Source organism: Bison bison, unplaced genomic scaffold (assembly GCF_000754665.1).
Source record: "Bison bison bison isolate TAMUID 2011002044 unplaced genomic scaffold, Bison_UMD1.0 scf7180017864499, whole genome shotgun sequence".
Classification (NCBI taxonomy): domain Eukaryota; kingdom Metazoa; phylum Chordata; class Mammalia; order Artiodactyla; family Bovidae; genus Bison; species Bison bison.
In genome coordinates, this window is record NW_011495058.1 from 4,467,118 (window position 1) to 4,487,439 (window position 20,322).

General features: G+C 45.8%; 1 protein-coding gene across 3 annotated transcripts in view; it reads right to left on the reverse strand.

Annotated features, from left to right (window-relative positions):
• The window catches only part of OGDH (oxoglutarate (alpha-ketoglutarate) dehydrogenase (lipoamide)), a 67,337-nt gene that overhangs the window by 13,818 nt on the left and 33,197 nt on the right, over window positions 1–20,322 (reverse strand). For 2 of the 3 annotated variants that reach the window (XM_010829040.1, XM_010829042.1), the window contains 6 exons: window positions 10,424–10,539; window positions 7,289–7,443; window positions 7,003–7,149; window positions 6,409–6,499; window positions 5,849–6,028; window positions 1,611–1,739 (listed from right to left, as the gene is read on the reverse strand). In XM_010829040.1, the coding sequence (XP_010827342.1) occupies window positions 1,611–1,739; window positions 5,849–6,028; window positions 6,409–6,499; window positions 7,003–7,149; window positions 7,289–7,443; window positions 10,424–10,539 (818 nt within the window). Of the gene's footprint in view, window positions 1–1,610; window positions 1,740–5,848; window positions 6,029–6,408; window positions 6,500–7,002; window positions 7,150–7,288; window positions 7,444–10,423; window positions 10,540–17,885; window positions 17,931–20,322 lie in introns of all 3 variants that reach the window. The other variant, XM_010829039.1, reaches the window with a different exon arrangement.

Sequence of the window (20,322 nt, forward strand, 5' to 3'; positions counted from 1 at the left end):
AAAAAAAAAAAAAAAAAAAACCTCCCCGTGTTTTGGGCTTCCAATCCCTTTGAATGATCTTTGCTGTACTGTTTCCAGACTGAAGACCATGCTGCTGGCAACTCAGCTCCTACCCAACAAGCACTAAAGACTATCTGTGCTTGGTCATCTGTATAAAACACAGTTCAGTGATGCACTGCTTTTTAGACCTTTCTCTTTCTTTGGTGTTTTTCTAATACTGTTTTCTAAAAGAAGCAATTCAAATATCAACTCTCAAGCAAGTTATTCAACTCTCTGCTCAATTTTCTCCTGTGTAAAATGGAAATGATCGCACCTACCACATGGGTAAGACAGGGATCACGCTTTAAGTTGGAGGATGTGAAGTCACTAATTTAGTCTGGCACACAGGAGGCACTCCATAAGCAGTAGCTGTTATATACTGTGTGTTACACTCATTCTAATGCTCCTCGTCTTGTGTTTGATACTGTACATTTTAAGTTCTGGGGCCTTCACTTTGTACTGACTACCACATTTACTTTCATGTTTAAATTTTCCCTTCTTCCTCTCTATTTCTTGCTGGGACACTTGCAACTGTGTGTCTTCCTCTAACTCATTCCACATGTATCAACAAACCATCTTCATAAATCAAACTGTCTCGTCACTTCCTGGTTTCAGTCCTCCGGGGGTCTCTCAACACATCTGGAGTAAGACCCTGTTTCTTGGGGGCCATGCAGAAGCAGCTGATGGCTGCTTTCTCTCAAAAAAACCCCTCAAACCTTAGATGTGACAGCCTTATCACCTCCCTTGGACAGAGGGGACCCTTCCCTGACTTGCTCCGCTGCCCCCTGACATTTGCCTACTTGACCCTGCATTTCCACCTAAAGGTCAAATCCTCAGAGAAACATCTGCAGGCTAACCCAATGCCCGGTAGGTCCCCTGCCCCCTCACCCAGAACTCTAAGCTCTATGACAGGCAGTGTGCCCTTTCTCTGCTTGTTACCTGACACAGCACCAGTACTTAAAGGAACTCAAATATCTATTATATGAGAGCTCACCCATGTTGGTGGGATGAACTCTCGGATGCACGGCACAGGAAATAACAGATATAACCATGTTAAATGTTTTAGAGTTGGGCAGAGATATTTACTTATAAGAATGTTCAGCAAGTGTTATTTGAAACTGAAAAATAAGAATCTTAGTTAAAAGTCTAACAACACAGCAATATGTTTTATGAAACAACCTATAATGTATATTGTTATCAAAATTAATATTTTAAGAATATATAATGACATGAGAAAACACTGTGGTAAGTAAGAAGTGGATGTAAAACTGTGTATATAGAACCCCAGTTTCTTAAGAAAGAAAAGCCATCTAAATGCTTGTGGGTCTAGTAGAAAATATTCCAAAATAATATCATGCTCTTAAAATAGCATAATTAAAACCTCTCTACTTTAAAGAAAGTATCCTAGTTGTCCAAGTTTATTAATCAGAAAACAACAAATGTACTAAATGATAAGAACATGTCCCTCTAAGTAAGACTGACGTGAGCAAAGAAGCCTCAGGACAAAGTCTAATTGCTGATGTGGCCTCCTTAGCCTGCTCTGCTGCAAAGACCCCAGAGCCACCCGTTACCTGGTTGTTGACGACCACGTGGACAGTGCCATGAGTCGTGTAAGATGGCAGGTCACTCAGGTGGAAGGTCTCATAAACGATGCCCTGGCCAGCAAATGCGGCGTCCCCATGCAGAAGGATGGACATGACCTACAGACAGGCAAAGGAGAACCCAAATCTGACGCGGTCCTGGCCACATGTCCACAAGGCACGTGGGAGAGTACGTCATGATCCACTTTTCAAAAAATGATGTAGTATTTATTTATTTTTGGCTGTGCTGGTCGTTGCTGCTGTGTGGGCTTTTCTCCAGTTGCAGAGAGTGGGAGTTACTTTCTAGTTGTGGTGCACGGGCTTTTCACTGCGGTGGCTTCTCTTGTTGCAAAACACGGATTCTATGGCACAAGGGCTCAGCGGTCACGGCTCCTGGCCTCTAGAGCATAGGCTCAGTAGTTGTGGCACACAGGCTTAAATGTTCTGCAGCATGTGGGATATTCCCAGCCCAGGGACTGAACCCATGTCTCCTGCACTGCAAGTGGATTTTTTACCACTGAGCCACCAGGGAAGCCCCAAAATGATGTATTTTGAGATCATTTCAAACTTAGAAAGAAAGTGGCAGGAAAGCACAGACCCCCAGGCCCCTCCCAGCCCTCCCCTGTGATGTGCTCCAGGTGGTGTGCTCCAGGTAGTGTGCTCCACGTCCGCACACCTGCCACCCAACCACCATCTGCTGCAAAGCCAATGCCCACTGCCCCTGAACCCACCATGCAGGACCCTTTCAAAGGAAAGCAATGCTGGCCCAGAGCCCATCCTCCCCAGATCCCATGCAGACGCGCTCTCAGGGCCACGCCTCTTCGGCTTCTCTGACCCGGAACAGCCCCTTGTCTCTCCTGTCTCCACATTCTGGACAGGCCTTGGGCCCCAACAGTCCTTCGTGAACAGACTCAGGAATGGTGCGTGCCATACCTGGGACACCCGAGGTGGCCTGCCCTATGTGAATGCAGACAGGTAGTTGTCCAGGTTTCTCCCTTTAAACTCACCATTTCTCCTCGGTAAGGAGCACAGTGAGGAGAACCTTTACATCCTGCTCCTCACCACACCCCCACCCACCCAGCAGCCTCCATGGCACCTCCTGGATGCTGCCAGGTGTCACCCCTACCTTTATGCACTCGTGTTACGTAACAGTGTTCTCTCGACTTTTATTTGTATTAATATGTGGTCACGGATTCCTGTTGTATTCAATGGGCTCTAACTGACTACTATCAATAGTAACTTTGACGTTCACATCGTCCTGGGACAGACTTGGTGTGGGAGCCCCATGCCGTCTGAACATGCCCCTGGGTTCATGGTGCGGGGGGCCCTCCCTGCTTTCTGGCACAAGAGCTCTCAGCCTCCTGCCCAGCCCTGGAATCGGACATTTCTCTAAGGAGCCTGGTTCCTTCAGTGCAAGATCGCCTTTAAGACAATTTGTGTGCTCATCACTACTAGAACATCATCACTTCTAGGCTCTTTCAGCCCAGAGCCAAAAAATGGATACTAAGTTCACATACAGAGATTTCTCAGTTTACACACTGCATAACTACAACACCTCCAGTTCCGACCCTTTTTCTGTGCCTCCCTCCTTCCACGTTTATAAACACCTCCTGCACCGTCAGACACCATACCCACTGTCCTCAGTACTTGCTGGCTTGCTACCCCCATGACCCTGCCACCCCTATTCGTTGATGCCCTCTTGCCATGTGTCCTCAGCTCCTCTCACCTCCCTGGTCCTCACACCAGGAAGGGAAGGTCCATGTGCTCTTCAGAGACAAAATCTAGATTCTTTTTGTAGCAGACCTCATGTGTCCTGCCATGGTGGATGCAGGAGCACTCTCTAGGACAGGTAGAAATAGACTCAAGTGTTGGGTTTGTACAGGAACCTCCTCAGAGGAGGGAAGCTTTGCCAGGTCCCGAACAACCGGGGGACACAGCGCCTCTCCCTGATCACCAGGATGCAAGTTTCCTCTCTGCAGAGCCTTCTCTATACAATCTCGGCCTCCTGCCTTTGGGCACTTCAGGCTAGCCTCCCCTCTCCTCTCGCTATTTCTCTTGCTCTTCTGGTGAAGCTGTACTGGGCCACTCGCCAGGCTACCTGCCGTCCTGCAGTCTCCAGGGTGCACCAGCTGCTGCAATCATACTCCTACCTACTGCTGGTAGGAACAGGTTTCTGCCTGCAGCACTGGGGAGCTGTTTTCCCACATGAACGTCCCAAGGGCCAACCCTGAGCCAAGCTGGGTCAGGCTCGATCTTGCACCAGGTTGCAGAACAACCTTGGCCACATTTATAGAAATTACATATTTTTTTTCTGAAACACTGAAGGTTATGTAACAAATACTCCAGCTTCCTGGATTCTGGGTTTAACAGAAATCAGGTAATTGCCTAGAGGTTTGGGATGAGTAGCAAGGACAGCAAGTATGGCGGACTGGTGGGGTCTGACCCGTCCACTGAGCAGGGCAAGCGTGTGCTCAGAGAGAGGGGTAAGGCTGGGGGCCTGTGGGCACGGGCCATTTACACTGGGCAGGGCACCCCCGTGGACCGGGCACTCCCTCAGACAAGCACCTGGCGACCATATGGGGCTAACCAGCCTCTCCTGGCCTCACAGGATTGATTGCTGTTATCATCTGAAGCATGTTAGATATGCTCCATTGCTTTTCTCTAGTTATTTCATTACTTTTGAGGGTGTTTCCAGTATTCTGAGCAAGCAATGCCTGCACGGCTGTGTCTATAATTTATGAATGTGAATATCACATAATGTTTTCTGCAATCTTGTTCCCCTCCCTGGCCACAAATGCCTGGCAAAGTGTCCTAGCCACAGACAGCAGAAATGCTGGAGGTACCAGTCGTTGGTGTTGCTCTCCTCCCCATCCCTCCCCTGCCACAGTGGCACTGGTGGCCTCGGGGGCTGCGCAGGAAGCCACTTTGTGCCTGTCTGGAGTTTCTGTGGTACCGTCCAGGCTCCCAAGCCCGGGGAAGTAACTCTCATGTCCCAACATCCTCCCCACAGCTATACTCTTTCTCTGTGATGCAGGAACCACTTCCTATTCCAAATGCCACCTCTGGCTGGGACCCCATTACCCTCAAACAATCCAAATACAGTATGAATAGAGTTACAGTGTCTTGATTTAAAGAACCTAGTCAACTAATAACTGGCTCCACCTCTAAAAAGTCTGAGGCTCACCAGGGCATCCTTCGGCCAGGCTGCCTCCCACCCACTTCAGCCCTGTTCTGCCCGTAGCACCTCTCCTACCAGCCACCCCCCACCCACCACAATCTCCAGGGAACATTCTTTTTTTCCCATCTACCTAAGTCCTGCTGTTTAACTAAATATGACAACTATGTGCTCTATCAATGAGAAGACCCGACTGCCTTTCATCCCACTCCCTCCATGCCCACGCACCCCTCCGAAGCTCTTTACCAGTTAGCCTGCAGCTTTACGCCTCAATGTGTATGTTCTATTGCTTTCTCACACGTGACCCTGTTTCTAGGAGGAATAGATGCTTGAGAGCACGGCGGAGATGCTGACTTCAAACACGCCCCAGAATACTCACACAGACACTACAAAAAGTTGGTTTTCCTGACTGCTTGGCTTTGAGGTTGTCTTTAGTAAGAACTATATAATTTGTAAAAGACAGACTTACACTTTGAGATCAAACAAGAACAAACAGTTACAACCCATTGAGGATTTATATATACCAGCAGGCTGGCTAATCAACATTAAGCATTCACCATCACATATCTGGAAAATGCTGGTACTAGGGCCATCCAGACCTCGAGCTATTCTCCACCTCTGTACTAGGACTATCCAGACCTCGAGCTGTCCTCCATCTCTAAATGGTGCCACCCTAATACTGACTGGGCCATCTCTTCTATCTGTCAGCTTCACAATTCCTCCTTTAGGCTCACCCACACCTCTTCCTTAAGACCCTGTCCTCTTGTTCAATGACGAAACCTCTTTGACCATCATGATTATCTTGCAAGACTAGCTTCTCCACAGGTGTGGTGACAACAAAAGCAAACTACTCCCCACCTAGCCCTGGTGGTCACAACTTGGGAGGAGGCGTATCTGTAACTGGGACTGGTTTACTATTGCTACTCTTTGGAAGTCCACTCAGAACATTTTGTTCAATTCCGGAAATGTAAGGTCTGGGGCGTGCCTGTGGCTGTGAGCCTGTCCTGGACTGTCTGGCCTCAGGACTGCCCCTGGCCAATCCACATGGTCTCACCTTCTTCCCCTCGGTGTCCCCGCAGTAAAACTGCTCAGCTTTGGTCTTGCCCATCACCACGGGATCGGCAGCCTCCAGGTGGGAAGGGTTTGCCACCAGCGACAGGGTGATATTCCTGTCGGTCACACGGTTGATCCGCCGGTGATACATGCCCAGGTGGTACTTCACATCTCCAGAACCCTGCCGGCACAAACAGTTAGGCTTTTACCTAGGCAGGGAGACACTTACTCTCTGTGACAGCCCTGTCTTGTGTTATTTCTACACCCAGAACGCTCATTCCTAGAAGGATGGAAAGGCTTTTTCCAGAATGGCTCCACCCACGGTACAAGCAGGTCCCTCAACTAGAGGACCACATCCCTACCCCTGGCGGGGAAAACTGTGGGGGCTGCCAGGCCTCTTGTCTCTCTTTTCTCTGGGAGGTCAGCCACTGGCCACTTTCTTTTTTTGTGAGTGGTATAGAGGATCCCGGACCCCATAAGTCCTTCTGGAGAAATAAATGAAGCCAGGATCTGGCATAGGTTGGAGCTATGCTAGTTTCTAAAAGAAATAAGATGTCTTACCTCATCAGCTGCCTCCAGCTTTGAGTCGAACTGACAGAAAATTTGCTCCAGCTCCTTCCTGATGACGTTTGCAAGCACATTCAGTCTCCCCCTGGACACACAGGAGTGAGCAGGGTCTGAGCTGGGCCCTGGGCAGCAGGCAATGCTGTTTTATCCCCTTTCTCCCCTGAGGGACAGGCAGTGCCTCAGTCTGCAGCCCAAGAGGAGCTGAGACCAGAACTGACGGGGGACACTTGGCCTCTGCTTGCCTGGCATCCAAGGCCATGACAAGGCAGGAGGAAGAAAAGCAGAAAACAGAGAATGCTGCCAGCCTGCAGTGCGCGCTCCATCCTCGGCCTCCTGGGCCTTCTCAAGCTGAGGTCTCTGCTTCGTGTACCCAGCCACCTTCCCTCTAGATTAACCTCCCTCACCTGGGATCCCAACACGGTCATGAGGCCAATGTCTGTCTACAACCACCTCGAGTGTGACAGTGACTGCCCAGGGAGGGGCTGCTGTGACGATGGTCATCTGGGGGCAGGGACTAGGGTTACTGTATACCAGGCTTGCCCAGTGCCCTGCCTCTGTGCTCCGGATGCTCACAGGGTGGCCAGGTACCTGTGTGGCATTCCCATGATCACGTAGTCCACTCCGTTCTCACTGGACTTGTCAATGATGGTCTTAAGGGCAGGAATCAGTACTTCGCAGCCTTCCAGACCAAAGCGCTTCTCAGATGACCACTTCCGCTGCAGGAACTCCTCAAACCTGGACAGAAACTAAGCCACCCTGAAGAGGCATGTCAGCAGGGACAACCTTGCTCTCATAGAGCTGTGGCCATGCCCCAAACCCACCCAGCCCCGTCAACGGACTGTACCACACAGACGGGGCCAGTGCAGCCCTGTACCTGGTGGAGCGCACGAGCCGGGCCAGCAGGGTCCGCTTCTCCTCGTTGGTGAACTGCATGACCCCGGGTGTCTCAAATTTCTGCCGGATCCACTGGCACTGCTCCAGGTCATTGATGAACATGAATTCTACCCCAATGTGCTGGCAGTAGGCCATCTATATTTAATGCACACACACACAAACACACAATAAAGGGGATGTTCACCCAGGTATGTTGACTGCCCACTTAGCCGGAAGGCTGGGAGGAACAGGTGGCCTCCACTTCAGATGCAGCAGAGCTAGCTGTGACCTGGGGCACCAGGCCTGGGCCCGCGACCTCCTCTCACTCTGAACTTGGCCATGAAATGCTTCTTCCACGTAGCATGGAGCCTAGTGGGCAGGGAGGGAGAGTGAGAACCCCTGGGTCAAGGTATGCTCCTTTCATGGCGGGAGGATAGAATCACCAGCCTGGGGACAAGGAAGTTGCTGGGCAAGGCAGCTCCTCTGACCTCCAGGTCAGACTGTGCCCAGCACTGTGAGAAAAAAAGGCCCTGTGCCACTGGTGGATATCATAGCTCAAAGGCCACTTAACTGTAGCGGGCTTTCAAATTCTACATTCTTCTTTTAACAATTGACTCCTCTTGGGGATATCAGGTTCTACAGAAGCATGACTGCACATATACAAAAGGAAGGGTCCTGAACAGAGCAGGCACTTCGTGACACCATTCACATGTCACAGCTGGGAAGGAGGCCGTGCGTCCTGTTGAAAGCCTAGGGTGACCTGAGCAGGATGCACGCCAGGAAATCAGAGTGAGAGAAAACAGGAAAGGCATGGAACAACCGAGAGTCAGAAAGGCAGCCCTCTGGGAATCCATCATGGGGACTGTGCTGAGCAGTCTCTGGCAGGGTACTGGGCTGAACTGGGGGCCCCCTCTCATCTCTCCTGACGCTGATCAGAGTTGCCTGCTGGGGAGCCATCTGGAGGGGCCCACACAGCCTTCCTCAGCCAAGTGATCAGCACTTCTCTCCCCTTATCACCTGCTGGCTGTCCTGGGGTCAGAATGAGGGGCCAACAGCAAACCCTAGTCAGTGTTGGAATTAAAGAAGATATGCCCTGATGTACCACTAAATCTTAATTAATATTTTGGCCGTGCCACACAGCTTGTGGTATCTCAGTTCTCCAACCAGGGATCAAACCGTGGCCATGGTAGTGGCAGTGCTGAAGCTTAACCACTAAGCCACCAGGAAACTCCCAACAGTGAGTTTTAGGGCCCACAAATGCCCTTACATGCCTTTGCAGCAGCCATGCCAACCAAGCATGCTGCGTTCTGCTTGGTGGTTCTGTCTGTGACCCTCTTTGGTTTTCACAACTAACACGGAAACTGGCTGGCACGGTGTAGGGCAAAGATGAGCCTGGGATCCCAGTGGTGGGCCCAGACCTGGCACCAGGCCCCTGCTCTCTTACTCCCGCCTTCCAGAGCAGAGGTGAGCACCTCTGCACATTAGCTCTGTGATAATGAAACAAAGGGACATTTGCCTGGACTCAAATAAAGGCCAACCACAACACTCTCCCTATCACCCTAGCCAAGAGATAAGAAGAGGAAATGGAGTTGGGAAAGACCTTGATGTTTAAGGTATTTTCACTAACCCCAAACCCTATTTCCCTGATGATTCTTCACATGATAAACTGGGAACTTCTAAACTGAATGTACAAGAAGCCAAGGGATGGGGTATGAGGGCTTGCCTACCCTGACTTCAGAGCCAGGGAGGGTCACCACTTCCACCTGAGCTGTACAGCTCCCTGATCTACTGAGCTGCCGAAGATGGCATATTTCTGCACAAACACACTTGAGAAAACACAGACCAGACACAAAGTTTGTAAACATGAACCTAGAACCTTCCTCTGTGAGCTTAAAATGGATGAGTTTTCCTTGGGACCCAAGTTTGAGTTGCAAACCTAGTAGAGAGGAAAGGAAGAGGTGGAAGAAGAGGGGAGGGGAGGGGAAGAGGGAGAAGGAAGGGCAAGGCAGAGGGAAGGGGGGCTCCCTCCTCATTTTTACACACCCAGGCAGGAGAACCCCACCCATGCTCCTTATGCCTGACTTAACGCCTGATGGGGCAATATTTCCATTACTGAACAATTAAAAGCTCAAAGGAAACTATTAGGTCAAAAACAGTATGTTTCCATCATTACCAACATGAATTCAGCTATTAACTTGGAACACATAGTTACTGGGCTCCTGGATCATGTTTTGTCTTTCTTGTCTTGGCTCAGTCCCCAGAAGGGCAGGGCAGGGAGTTTTAGGTGCTGACTCTTAGGTTCTCTACGTTAAGAAGACAAGAAATTGCACTTGTTCTAAATTTTCAAAGAGCTACAAGTTGACCATTATGTCACAGGACCAAGAGCACACTAAGTTCTGTCAGGTCACACAGCAGCCTAGTGCATGCACATTATCACGTGTAAACATACCTAATGCACCACAGTCAGGCAGCTTTACACAGTATCTGTAAACCATGAGAATGAGGTATTCCATGCTAGGACAAGTTGGAATGGGAGGCTCTCTTGGAAGAGCCCTGGATGTGGGGCCCTCTGGGGACAGGGGCGCTACGGCTGGGACCCCTGGAGTACAGGCCCAACTGTCCCACAAGAGCCCAACTCCTGGGCTCTGGCACTGACTGAAACAAGAGCCGCGCAGGGCTCTCTGCCCCTTTCAAATGCTGGGATCAGGACAAATGGGGACTCAAGCAGTCGCCTGCAAACACAGTTATGTATCCCAATCTCCAGGAGATTTGTAAAAATGCATATTTCCAGGCTCCAAAATCGGAACTGACTCAATTGGTTGTGGGTGGGCAAGGGCTTTCCCCAGGTGTTCCTATTCAAGCAGGCTTGCAGACAGCAGTCTTTGTTTACCTAATGCTTTAGGATACATTTTTTTTTAAGTCTTAGAAGCAAATTCTGCCTTTTTTTTTTTTTATGGTTGATTGTAAAAATACAAAAACATGGATTTTCATCAATAAAATAGCAAAAAACAAAAGTTTCTTCCCTTACATTAAAAAAATTTATAGGATCAAGGGAAAGAAAACCACCTAGTCTGGAGGCTTCCATAAGTTCTCGAAAGTTCCCTGGAACTTTCGGGAAACAGCCCAGTTTTCTCACCTCCAGGCGTCGGATGATTTCCCGCAGAGGAAGAGCCGACTCCTGCCCTCCAATGAATGTGGTGGTGGGCAGGTGGAAGACCTTGTCCAGGTCAGACTCGTGCAGACCGTAGAATCCTGCGGTGGGGAGGAGAGAGGGGCACAACCACACGGGGGCCACAGTTTAGGAAAAGGGGAAGGGACTCCCCAGAGGAGAGAAAAGAGAATAGAAAAATCATAAAACCTCTGTTATATGTGAAAATAAATACTATCTTATAGCCAGAGACATGAACTTCAGCAACAAACCAAGCTGAGTATATTACTGGCATCATAGGAAAATTAGAATAAAATTAATATTATGCATATATTAGTCCAGTGCACCAATTATTCATAATTTAGAAAAAAATGTATTTCAAGGTCCCAAAGACACAAAGCAGTTTAGGTTTGAAAAGGCATTAGGTAAGTCAATCAGAAAGCAAATGAAAAATAGTTAAGGAGAAAATTCAAGTAGAAAACGAGGAACTGGATTAGAACTAGGTCACCTATGTCTTAATGGCAACATTTGTTGGTGGTGAGTGACAGGAAGCTAGGAGACTGAGAAGTGAGGGACAGCCAAGGGGCCTGCAGGGAGAGCTGCCGGGCAGCAGGGCAGAGGCTCCCACAGCCATCTGATGAAGGATGGCGCCTTCTCCCGGAAGAACTCCCAACTGCACATAAAGAACCATCCTCCAAACAGCACTTGGCATTCACAGATCTGATGCCCGCTCTCCCCAGTCCAATACTGACACATATCTACTGACTAATCGCTAAGGAATTTACTGTATCACTATCACCGAATCATCATTGCTATCTGCTGAGCACCACGAGCATGGTGCCTCTCCATCTGAAAGCATATTTCAAGCTGATAAACACGTGGTGCACGGGCTTTTTCCTAGGCATCACACGCTTGTTTCATGTTGCAGTAATTATCAAAGGGGAAGAGACATGGAGGAAAACTGTCAGGGGACACTACGTTAGGCACCTTACCCTCAGGACACTGGCTGGAATGAGGGAAGCTGCAGTTCACAATCCCAGACTTCATGAAACATGAAACTCTAACCGAGTACCCACTGTCTCCAACACCTGACTGTTCAAGATCAGACATTCTCCCATTTCTTGATCTAATTAAGTGTAAATAACACACAGGCCCAGAAAGGGACTCAAGCAGTTGCTTGTAAACACAGCTGTGCATCCAAATCTCTGGGGAATCTGGGAGAGTTGTAAAAATGCACATTTCCAGGCTCTAACGCCAGACCTTGACTGGTCATGGGTGGGCCATGAAGTTCCCTTTCCCAAGCTGGCTTGGGAATGACAACCTTTATTCATCTAATGCTCTTGGGAATGACTACCTTGATTCATCTAATGCCCTGCTGCTGCTGCTCTGCTGCTAAGTCGCTTCAGTCATGTCTGACTTTGTGCGACCCCATAGACGGCAGCTCACCAGGCTTCCCCGTCCCTGGGATTCTCCAGGCAAGAACACTGGAGTGGGTTGCCATTTTCTTTTCCAATGCAGGAAAGTGAAAAGTGAAAATGAAGTCGCTCAGTCATGTCTGACTCTTAGCGACCCCATGGACTGCAGCCCACCAGGTTCCTCCGTCCATGGTATTTTCCAGGCAAGAGTACTGGAGTAGAGTGCCATTGCCTTTTCCGGTCTAATGCCCTAGGATCCTATTTTTTTTTTTTTAATTTTAAAAGCAAAATCAAATTCTGTTTTTCAATTGCTCCTCCCCCTTTTAAAAATTAAAACAAAAACAACCTGGCCTTTTCACCTTGGGGTGGTGGTAGTGATGGTTGAGGGGCTTGGTTATGCTCTGCACCTGTTTCCTGCTGTTATTCTATCAAGAATGAGGATGGGCCATCACATGGGTCTGATAAAGCATGGCCCTGGCCATTCATAGCCCTGCTCTCAGCGTTTAGGAGGAAAACCAGAGTTACTTGGGTGGGGGCACTTTTCCTAGCTGGTAGAAACGCTCAGCAGTGGGGACTCAGGGAACCAGAGTATCCAAAGAGAGCGTACTCTGTCGGGAACACTTAGATTGTGGAATTAACCAGGTGACCTGTGTGTCCCAGAGAAGAACGTGCGCTTGTTGTAGAGCCCTCAGCCTCACCGTATGTGTGATGCTTCACTTCCCCCACCCTGAACTGATCATTCTTGGACTCAGTTACTTGGATCATTACTGAACTTCAAAGCTGCTAGCCCTGCTTCTGAGTTCCTCAGTCATTTGATAACTTAAATCTACAGATGTCGGCTTCTGGAAAGGTAGCATAGACATATCCTATTCATATCCCACTAAGTGCAACTAAAAACTGCAGATATTGCATACAAAACAAATGTAAGATGATTCCAAAGGGTGGAGTAAAAGGCCAACCAGCCAAGGAGGTCCCTTGGGTTTCCTTTTGGGCTCCCATATCCCAGACCTGGAGCAAAGAACATGGAAACTTCTACCAGTGTAGATTTTAAAAAAGCCCCAACAAAAGCTACTCTCTTTAAAGAACCAGGAAACGGGCAGCCTAGCAGAACAGAAAACTTCTAGATTGTTAACTGCTCTATTCCACCCAAACACACATAACACACTGCAGCTCCATTGACACCCATGCCAGGCTACAATGTACTCTGACCTCTGACCCTACTTAAAGCTTTCAAAGAAGGCCCAAGAGGAAGCCCACATTTTCATTCTCTCTGGGAGGGAATGCACTAATCCATTCCCCTACCCCGAAGTCAACAGAGACTTTGGGGCCCAAAACATCCATTCCCACTGGGGAGGAACTAGCTGGGCCCCTCCCTACCACAGCAGTATTTGGAGGAGCCCTGATATAACAAACATTTAAACAAGATCCCAAGTCTTGTAATACCCAAAATGTCCTGGTTTCAATATTTTAAAAAATCACTTATAACAAGGACCAGGAATATATCAGATTGAACGAGAAAAAATAATCAACAGGCACTAACACCAAAATGACACAGATGTTAGAATTATCTAATTAGAATTATCTCCTTCTCAAGGAGTCATTATCAAATTATTTCAGTGAGCAATTAAAACATGACAGACATGAAAAAAATTAAGTCTCAGTGAAGAAAGTCTCTTCAAAAATTGAAGATACAAAGAAGAACCAAATGGGAAATTCTGAAATTGCAAAATATAATAAACCAAATGAAAACTCAGTATGGCATTAGCAAGGGACAGAGGATCAATGAACTTAAAGGCAGAACAATAGAAATGAATCAATCTGAAGAATACAGAGAAAACAGACCAGGAAGAAAAAAGGGAACAAACTCCTGGGGACATGTGATGCTGTGACAAAAGATTTCAAAGTTGTGTTGATGAATCTCAGAAGGAGAAGAAAAAGAGGGAGGCTGAAAACTTTTCAAATATGGCAAAAGACTTTTTAATCCGCAGACTTAAGAAGCTCAGTGAACTCACAGAATAAAGCCAACGAAATCCATGTTGAAATATGTTACAATTAAACCTCTGAATTTAAAGATAGAAAAAATCTTGAAAGCAGCCAGAATATAGTGACACTTTGCCTAGAGGGCAAAACAACTTAAGTAACACTGGATTTCTCTACAGAAGTCATGGAAGCCAGAAGGAAGTGGCACCACATATAAAGAGCTGAAAAAAAGAACTGGTTCCCCAGAATCCCATATATAGTGATAATATCCTATAGAAATGAAGGCGAAATCAAAATATTTTCAAATGAAAAAAAAACTAAGAGAATCTGTCATCCTAAATGAATGACTAAAAGAAGTTGTAAACAGAAAGGAAATGATTATCAGAAGGAATGAGACAGGGGACTTCCCTGGTGGTCCAGTGGCTAAGACTGTGCTTCCAGTGCAGGGGGCTTGGGTTTGATCCCTGGTCAGGGAACTAGATCCCATGTGCTGCAACTAAAGATTCCAAGCGTCACAACTAAGACCCAACACAGCCAAATAAATACATAAAAATGAAGGAATGAGACAGGAGGAAGGAAGAAAGAATGTGGAACTAAAAAGTACAGGTAAACAAAACAGACTTTCCTTCTCCTCCTGGGTCTTCTTAATTATGTTTGACAATTGAAGCAAAATTTGTAATACTATCTGATGCTGTTCTGAACACATGTAGAGGAAATATTTAAGACAATTACATATTATATGTGGAGAGAATGAAGGGATATAAAGGGAGTCAAGTACACTTTACATGAACTGGTAAAATGATGACATCATTAAATTGTGACAAGTTATGTATATGAAATATCATATACCTACACAACCACTAAAAAGCCTAAAAGACAATAAAAACACAAAGAGATAAATCAAAAGGACTTTATACAAATAAAAATGGAATTTTAAAGTATAGGTTTAAAAACCCAGAGGAAGTCAGGAAAAAGAAAACAAAGAAAGGTAAAGGGACAAACAAAATGAAGGATAAAATGGTAGACTTGAGCCTTAACGTATCAATAGTTAAATATAAATGATCTAAATACACTACTTAGCTGACAAAGATTGACAGAGTGAATTAAAAAAACATACGCTTGTCTACAAGAAACTGACTTCTCTTTAATCAGTAATCTATAAAGTCTTAATCTTAATCTATAAGGTCTTACCATAAGGACTTAGAGAAAGAAGAAGAAAAAAGAAAGAAAACCAACACAAAGAAAGCAGAAGTAAAGAAATAATCAAGATAAGGGCAGAAATCAATGAAATTGAAAAGAGCAAAACAGAAAAATCAATGAAACTGGTGATTGGTTCTTTGGAAAGATCAGTCACACTGACAAACTTGTAACAGGACTAACAAAGAGAGAAGACACAAATTACCAATATCAGAAATAAAACAGGGTATCACTATAGACCCTCCAGATACAAAAAAAGATACTAAGGGAATACTATGAACAACAGACACATTTGACAACTCAGATATAAACAAGTCATTCTTAGAACAGCACAAACTGCTGTTATGAAACAGTATGAAACAGACAATTTGAATGACTCTGTAATTATTAAAGAAACTGAATTCATAAATATAAAAAGCTTCTGAAAAAGAAAACTCTAAACCCAGATGGTTTTGCTGGGGAATTCTACTGAATGTTTAAAGAAGAATTAATACCAATTCTACACAATTTCTTTCAGAAATGAGTGTAGGAAGAAAACTTCTCAACTTACTTTATGAAGTTAGAATTACCCTGATACTAAGAACAAAGACAATCAGAAAAAAAAAAAAATTATAGACCAATATCCCTTATGAATATAGATGCAGATAATTATATACTATGACCAATTGAGGTTTATTCCAGCAGAGTTTGGTTCAACATTTGAAAAAACAATCAATATAATCTACCACTGATCAGGAACAAAGCAAGGATATTCATTCCCATGACTATTGTTCAACACAGTACTGGAAGATCCAACCAGGGCATTAGGCAAGAAAAGGAAATAAAAATGAGATGATCATCTATCCAGAAAATCCTAAAGAATCTACCAAAAAAATAAAAGTCCTAGAATAAGTGAGCTTAGCAAGGTCATAGGGTACTACATAAACACAATCAATAGCATTTCAATATATTAGTAACGAACAGGTGGACCTTAAAATTTTCTTTTAAAAAGGAAATACTGACAGGTAAATCTAACAAAACATGTACAGAACCTGTATGCTGAAAACTACAAAAAGTTGATGAAAGAAATCAAAGATGATCTAAATAAATAAGACATACTATGTTCATGGATTGGAACACAACATAGTAAAGATGCTAATTCTCTCTAAAATTGATCTATAGGTTTAACACAATTCTTACTAAAATGTGAGTAAGAGTTTTCATAAACATAGACAAGCTTATTCTAAAATTTACAAGGAAAGAGATAGGCCTTAAGAGCAGCCAAGGCAATTCTGAAAAAAGGAAAATAAAGTTCAGCAGCTATAGTAATTAAGATGATGTGGCACTCGTGGAGAAAGACACTTATTAAGGGAAAGAACAGAGAACCCAGAAACAGACTTACCAAATAAGTCCAACTGATTTTTGACAAAAGTGTGAAAGCAATTCAATGATAAGAAAGACAAACTTTTCAGTTAATGGTGCTGGAGCGGTTGACATTCACAGGCCAAAAACAAACCAACCTTGATCTAAACTTCTTATCTCATTCAAGAAATGAACTCAAAATGGATCACAGACTTAAATGCTAAATGCAAAACTATAAAAACCTTTAGAAAAATTCAAAGGAGAACATCTTCAGGATCTAGAGCTAAGAAAAGAGTTCTTAAACTTGATACGAAAAGCACGATCCATAAAAGGAAACATTGATACACTGGACTTCAGAGTTTAAAACTTTTGCTCTGTAAAAGACCCTATTAGCCAAAGAACAGAAACGACACAAAGGTCCTTCAATGAGAAATTGGTTAAAACAACCGTGGGACACCTATGGCAAGGAATGTTACTCAGCAAATAAGAAAAAACTAGTGTTAGAAAATCATGCTGATTGAAAAATACCAATTCCAAAATGTTACATATCGTGATTCGTAAAACATTCTTGAAATGACAAAACTATAGCAATGGAAAACAGGACCGTGGTTGCCAGGGGTCAAACGTGGGGGGAGCGGATGGAAGGAGAGTGAGTATGGCTGCAAAGGGGCAGCTGAGCTGATGCAGACATTTGTGGCTTGACTGCTGTCAGCGTCAGCATCCTGGTGTGAGAACAAGATGGTACCAGTGGGGGAACTGGCTGAAGGGCATGTGAGAATGTCTCTCTTATTTTTCATATCTGTATATGAATCTACGATTATCTCAAAATGAAAAGTTTAATTAAAACTGGAGTCTCACAAATATTATCAGTAAAATGGAAGAAAATGAGAACTTCTGAGTGACGCCTGGCATGGAAGGAAGACTGGCCACTGGGGTGAGTGACAGCAGGCAGGACCCCTGGGCACCCAACTCTGGATTCTTCAAAGGTGCTCTGCCCAGAACCAGGGGTCATTAAGAATTCCTTACTTCATTAAGTAACTTTTTATCAGCTCTTTAAACGTGGGAAGATCAAAAGAGAAACTGTGTCAAAAATGCCCAGGAAGCAGAATCTGAAAGAATCCAGAGTCCAGTCAAAGGCACAGCGCAGAACGTGGAGGAAAGGATGTGCCCACATGCAGAACGTAGTGTGGCCTCAGGTCCCCGCTGGTGACAGCAGGAGCTAGAGACAGCCTACGCTAAAGATGGAAGCTCAGCGAAGCGACGGTGAGACACATGTGGAGGTGAAAATGCTCTTCAGAACACAAATGGACAGAAGCAAAAATGACACGGTAAGTAGCTCTACCTGCTGGGTAACAGCTAAATGATAGGAAAAACATATCTCAAAATAATAAACAAACTTCAAAACACTCGACAGAGTTGTGTCAACTTTCCCCAAATTGCATGCTGGGGAAAGTTGCATGTCCTGTTCAAATGAAGTCCTCAGCTCCAGAAAAGTGAAAGGCTCTTTATTTTCATACCTCCTACTGTTAGCATTCGAAGTCGTTCCTTGAAAACTGCAAGATCTGAGAGGCAGAGTGGGATAGCATGGGTGAGCGCAGAGGGAAAAAGACAGGTGAGAGTTAGTTTTGAGAGAAAAAAAAACACAAAAACCCCAAACACCCAAACCCTACACCACTGCAGTAACGGGTAGCACAAACACTGTCACAGACACAGACACTGAAGGAGAACAGAGGGGTGGGTGGCTATGGTCTGAAAGTGACTTCAGTAAATGTGGAAACGGTTCATGAGCAGCTGGGATCAGTGAATCTGAAGGAGGGAGAGGCGGCTTCCTGACACTGAGAAGCCACTGTGTGGTGGTGGCTGGGACCTCCTCACGTCCCCACCCTGAACAAGCGCTGATACAGAGCTCTCCTGGGAAGCTGAATCCACCCAGCCTAGGCTGATTCGAGATGAAACAACTGGGGAAAAGAAATGGAGAAGCCTAGTTTCTAAGGCCCATTCCTCAGAACTGGAGCATCAGGTGGCAGACTAAACCCTAAAGCTCAAGCTCCTTCTGGATTCTATAGGGTGGAAGATGGGTCCTTGGACTCCCTTCTCGAGAAGGCTGAACCAGGATGGAGGAACTCGGCTGCTGAGAACGCAGGCTAAGAGCCACAGGCTTGCACAGATGCACACACTCCTGCCCACACCTGGAGGCTTGCCTACACTGGTTAAACTCAAGATGTTGATCTGGACACGCAAAACACTTGCTGACCCTGCTTTCCTGGGTACATGGGCCTGATGACCGAGGGGTCAGAGCATGGTCACCAGCACTGTGGCTGCTCCCCGCCTTGGCAGTGCAGCAGAAGGCCAGTCAATGCATCCTTGGATGCTGATGGCAAGAACTCTGACTCAGAGAGGACGCAGGGTCGCCAGCTCTGAGTGCGTAAAGCTCTCCTCGCCCTCGAGGACAGTGGAAGACCACCAAAGACCTCAGAGCCAATGGCTCTTAAGACAATGGAACACCTGGGTTCTGCACAAAAGCAAGGATTCGCTGCTTAAGGCAAGGATGAAGACTCTTCATTTATTCCTTTTAATCCTCAGAATCAAGACATAGGACCATCCCAAGCAGCCATCAGTGCTGCCTACAGGACTCCCCCCAGCCTCAAAATGAAATGTGAATGCTTATCTGTTAAAGAAATCTAAAGGCAATAGGATCGAAAGTTTATAACTGTTCACTCTGGGTACTGGGCATGTAGTTTTATCTGCACTTCTTGAGTATTTTTAAAATAAAATGTGAACAAAAGACACAAACCAAAGGAAAGTGTTAACAGTAAATATTCTGGTTGTCATTTACAGACAGCACATGGGATTCCCTGCACCTGAGCACTTAAAACATTTTTAAAAATTACTTCTTGATGAGCACAAGACACTCTGCTGGAGAGACAGAGTGGCTGGGATTTGGCCGAGGTGTTTCCAAGGGAAACATAGTTGGCAAGAAGCAGGGATGTGATGCTAGGTCCGGGTGTGTCTTGGTCTGCCAGCTCCTGGGCATACATGAAGGACACCCCTGCAGGAGGATGTGCATGTGCCCACCATGACCTTAGCTTGGCCTGCCCACCTGAGTCATTTGGGCGATCTGATTCCAACTCTTCACTCGGAGGTCTGGTGGCACCACAGGCTGCACACAGCAACCAATAAATGCTATGTAAATTGCTCGCCACGGCTCTGAAATTACTCAAGTAGATTAAAATTCAACCCTATTTTTAGCTCATTCTTCCAAGCCATCAAGGGGACAACATTCAACCAGAAAGAGCACTGTGGAAGGTCAGAAGGGTGGGGAGACTTCATGTCCTGCTGTGCTTCGGATGAACTAATCCACTTAGAGTAGCAAAAATGTTGCCATAATTTGGACTTCTGAATTGCCCTTTTAACTATGTAACTCAAGTTCATTTCCTAAGATTGACAATTTGCAAACACGAATGGGAAACAGAAGTTTCATGCCTTCTTTAATTTTATTTATAGAATTTGTTTTGAGTTCTCCTTTAAATATGTTTCAATCTGACATTTAAGTACATTTCAATCTGTTTTTGTTGTTGTTCACTATGAATAGTTATACTATAGAATCCAAAGAGAAACCACTTCGTGGCATTTTAAAGCTGGAATCTAACTCAAATGCTGTACTTGGAAGAGAGCAAATTGAGGGTGAGTGTTAACAAGAACTTTCTCCACATCCTCATCCTGCCCAGGGCAGTCTCGCTTGGCCCAGAGATAAGACTTCCCGATGCCCCTTCCCCACCCCAGTGAAGCAAGTACCAGATGCCAGCACAGGACTGGAGGCCCGGAGGTGAGAGTGCACAGGCCGCCTGCAATTGACTGGTTTCTACTTAAGGTGGCAAGAACTTGGACCCCTGTCAAAAGCCACACTCTTGGTCCTTCCTTAGGGTCAACCAGGAGAGGCCTTGCTAGGAAACC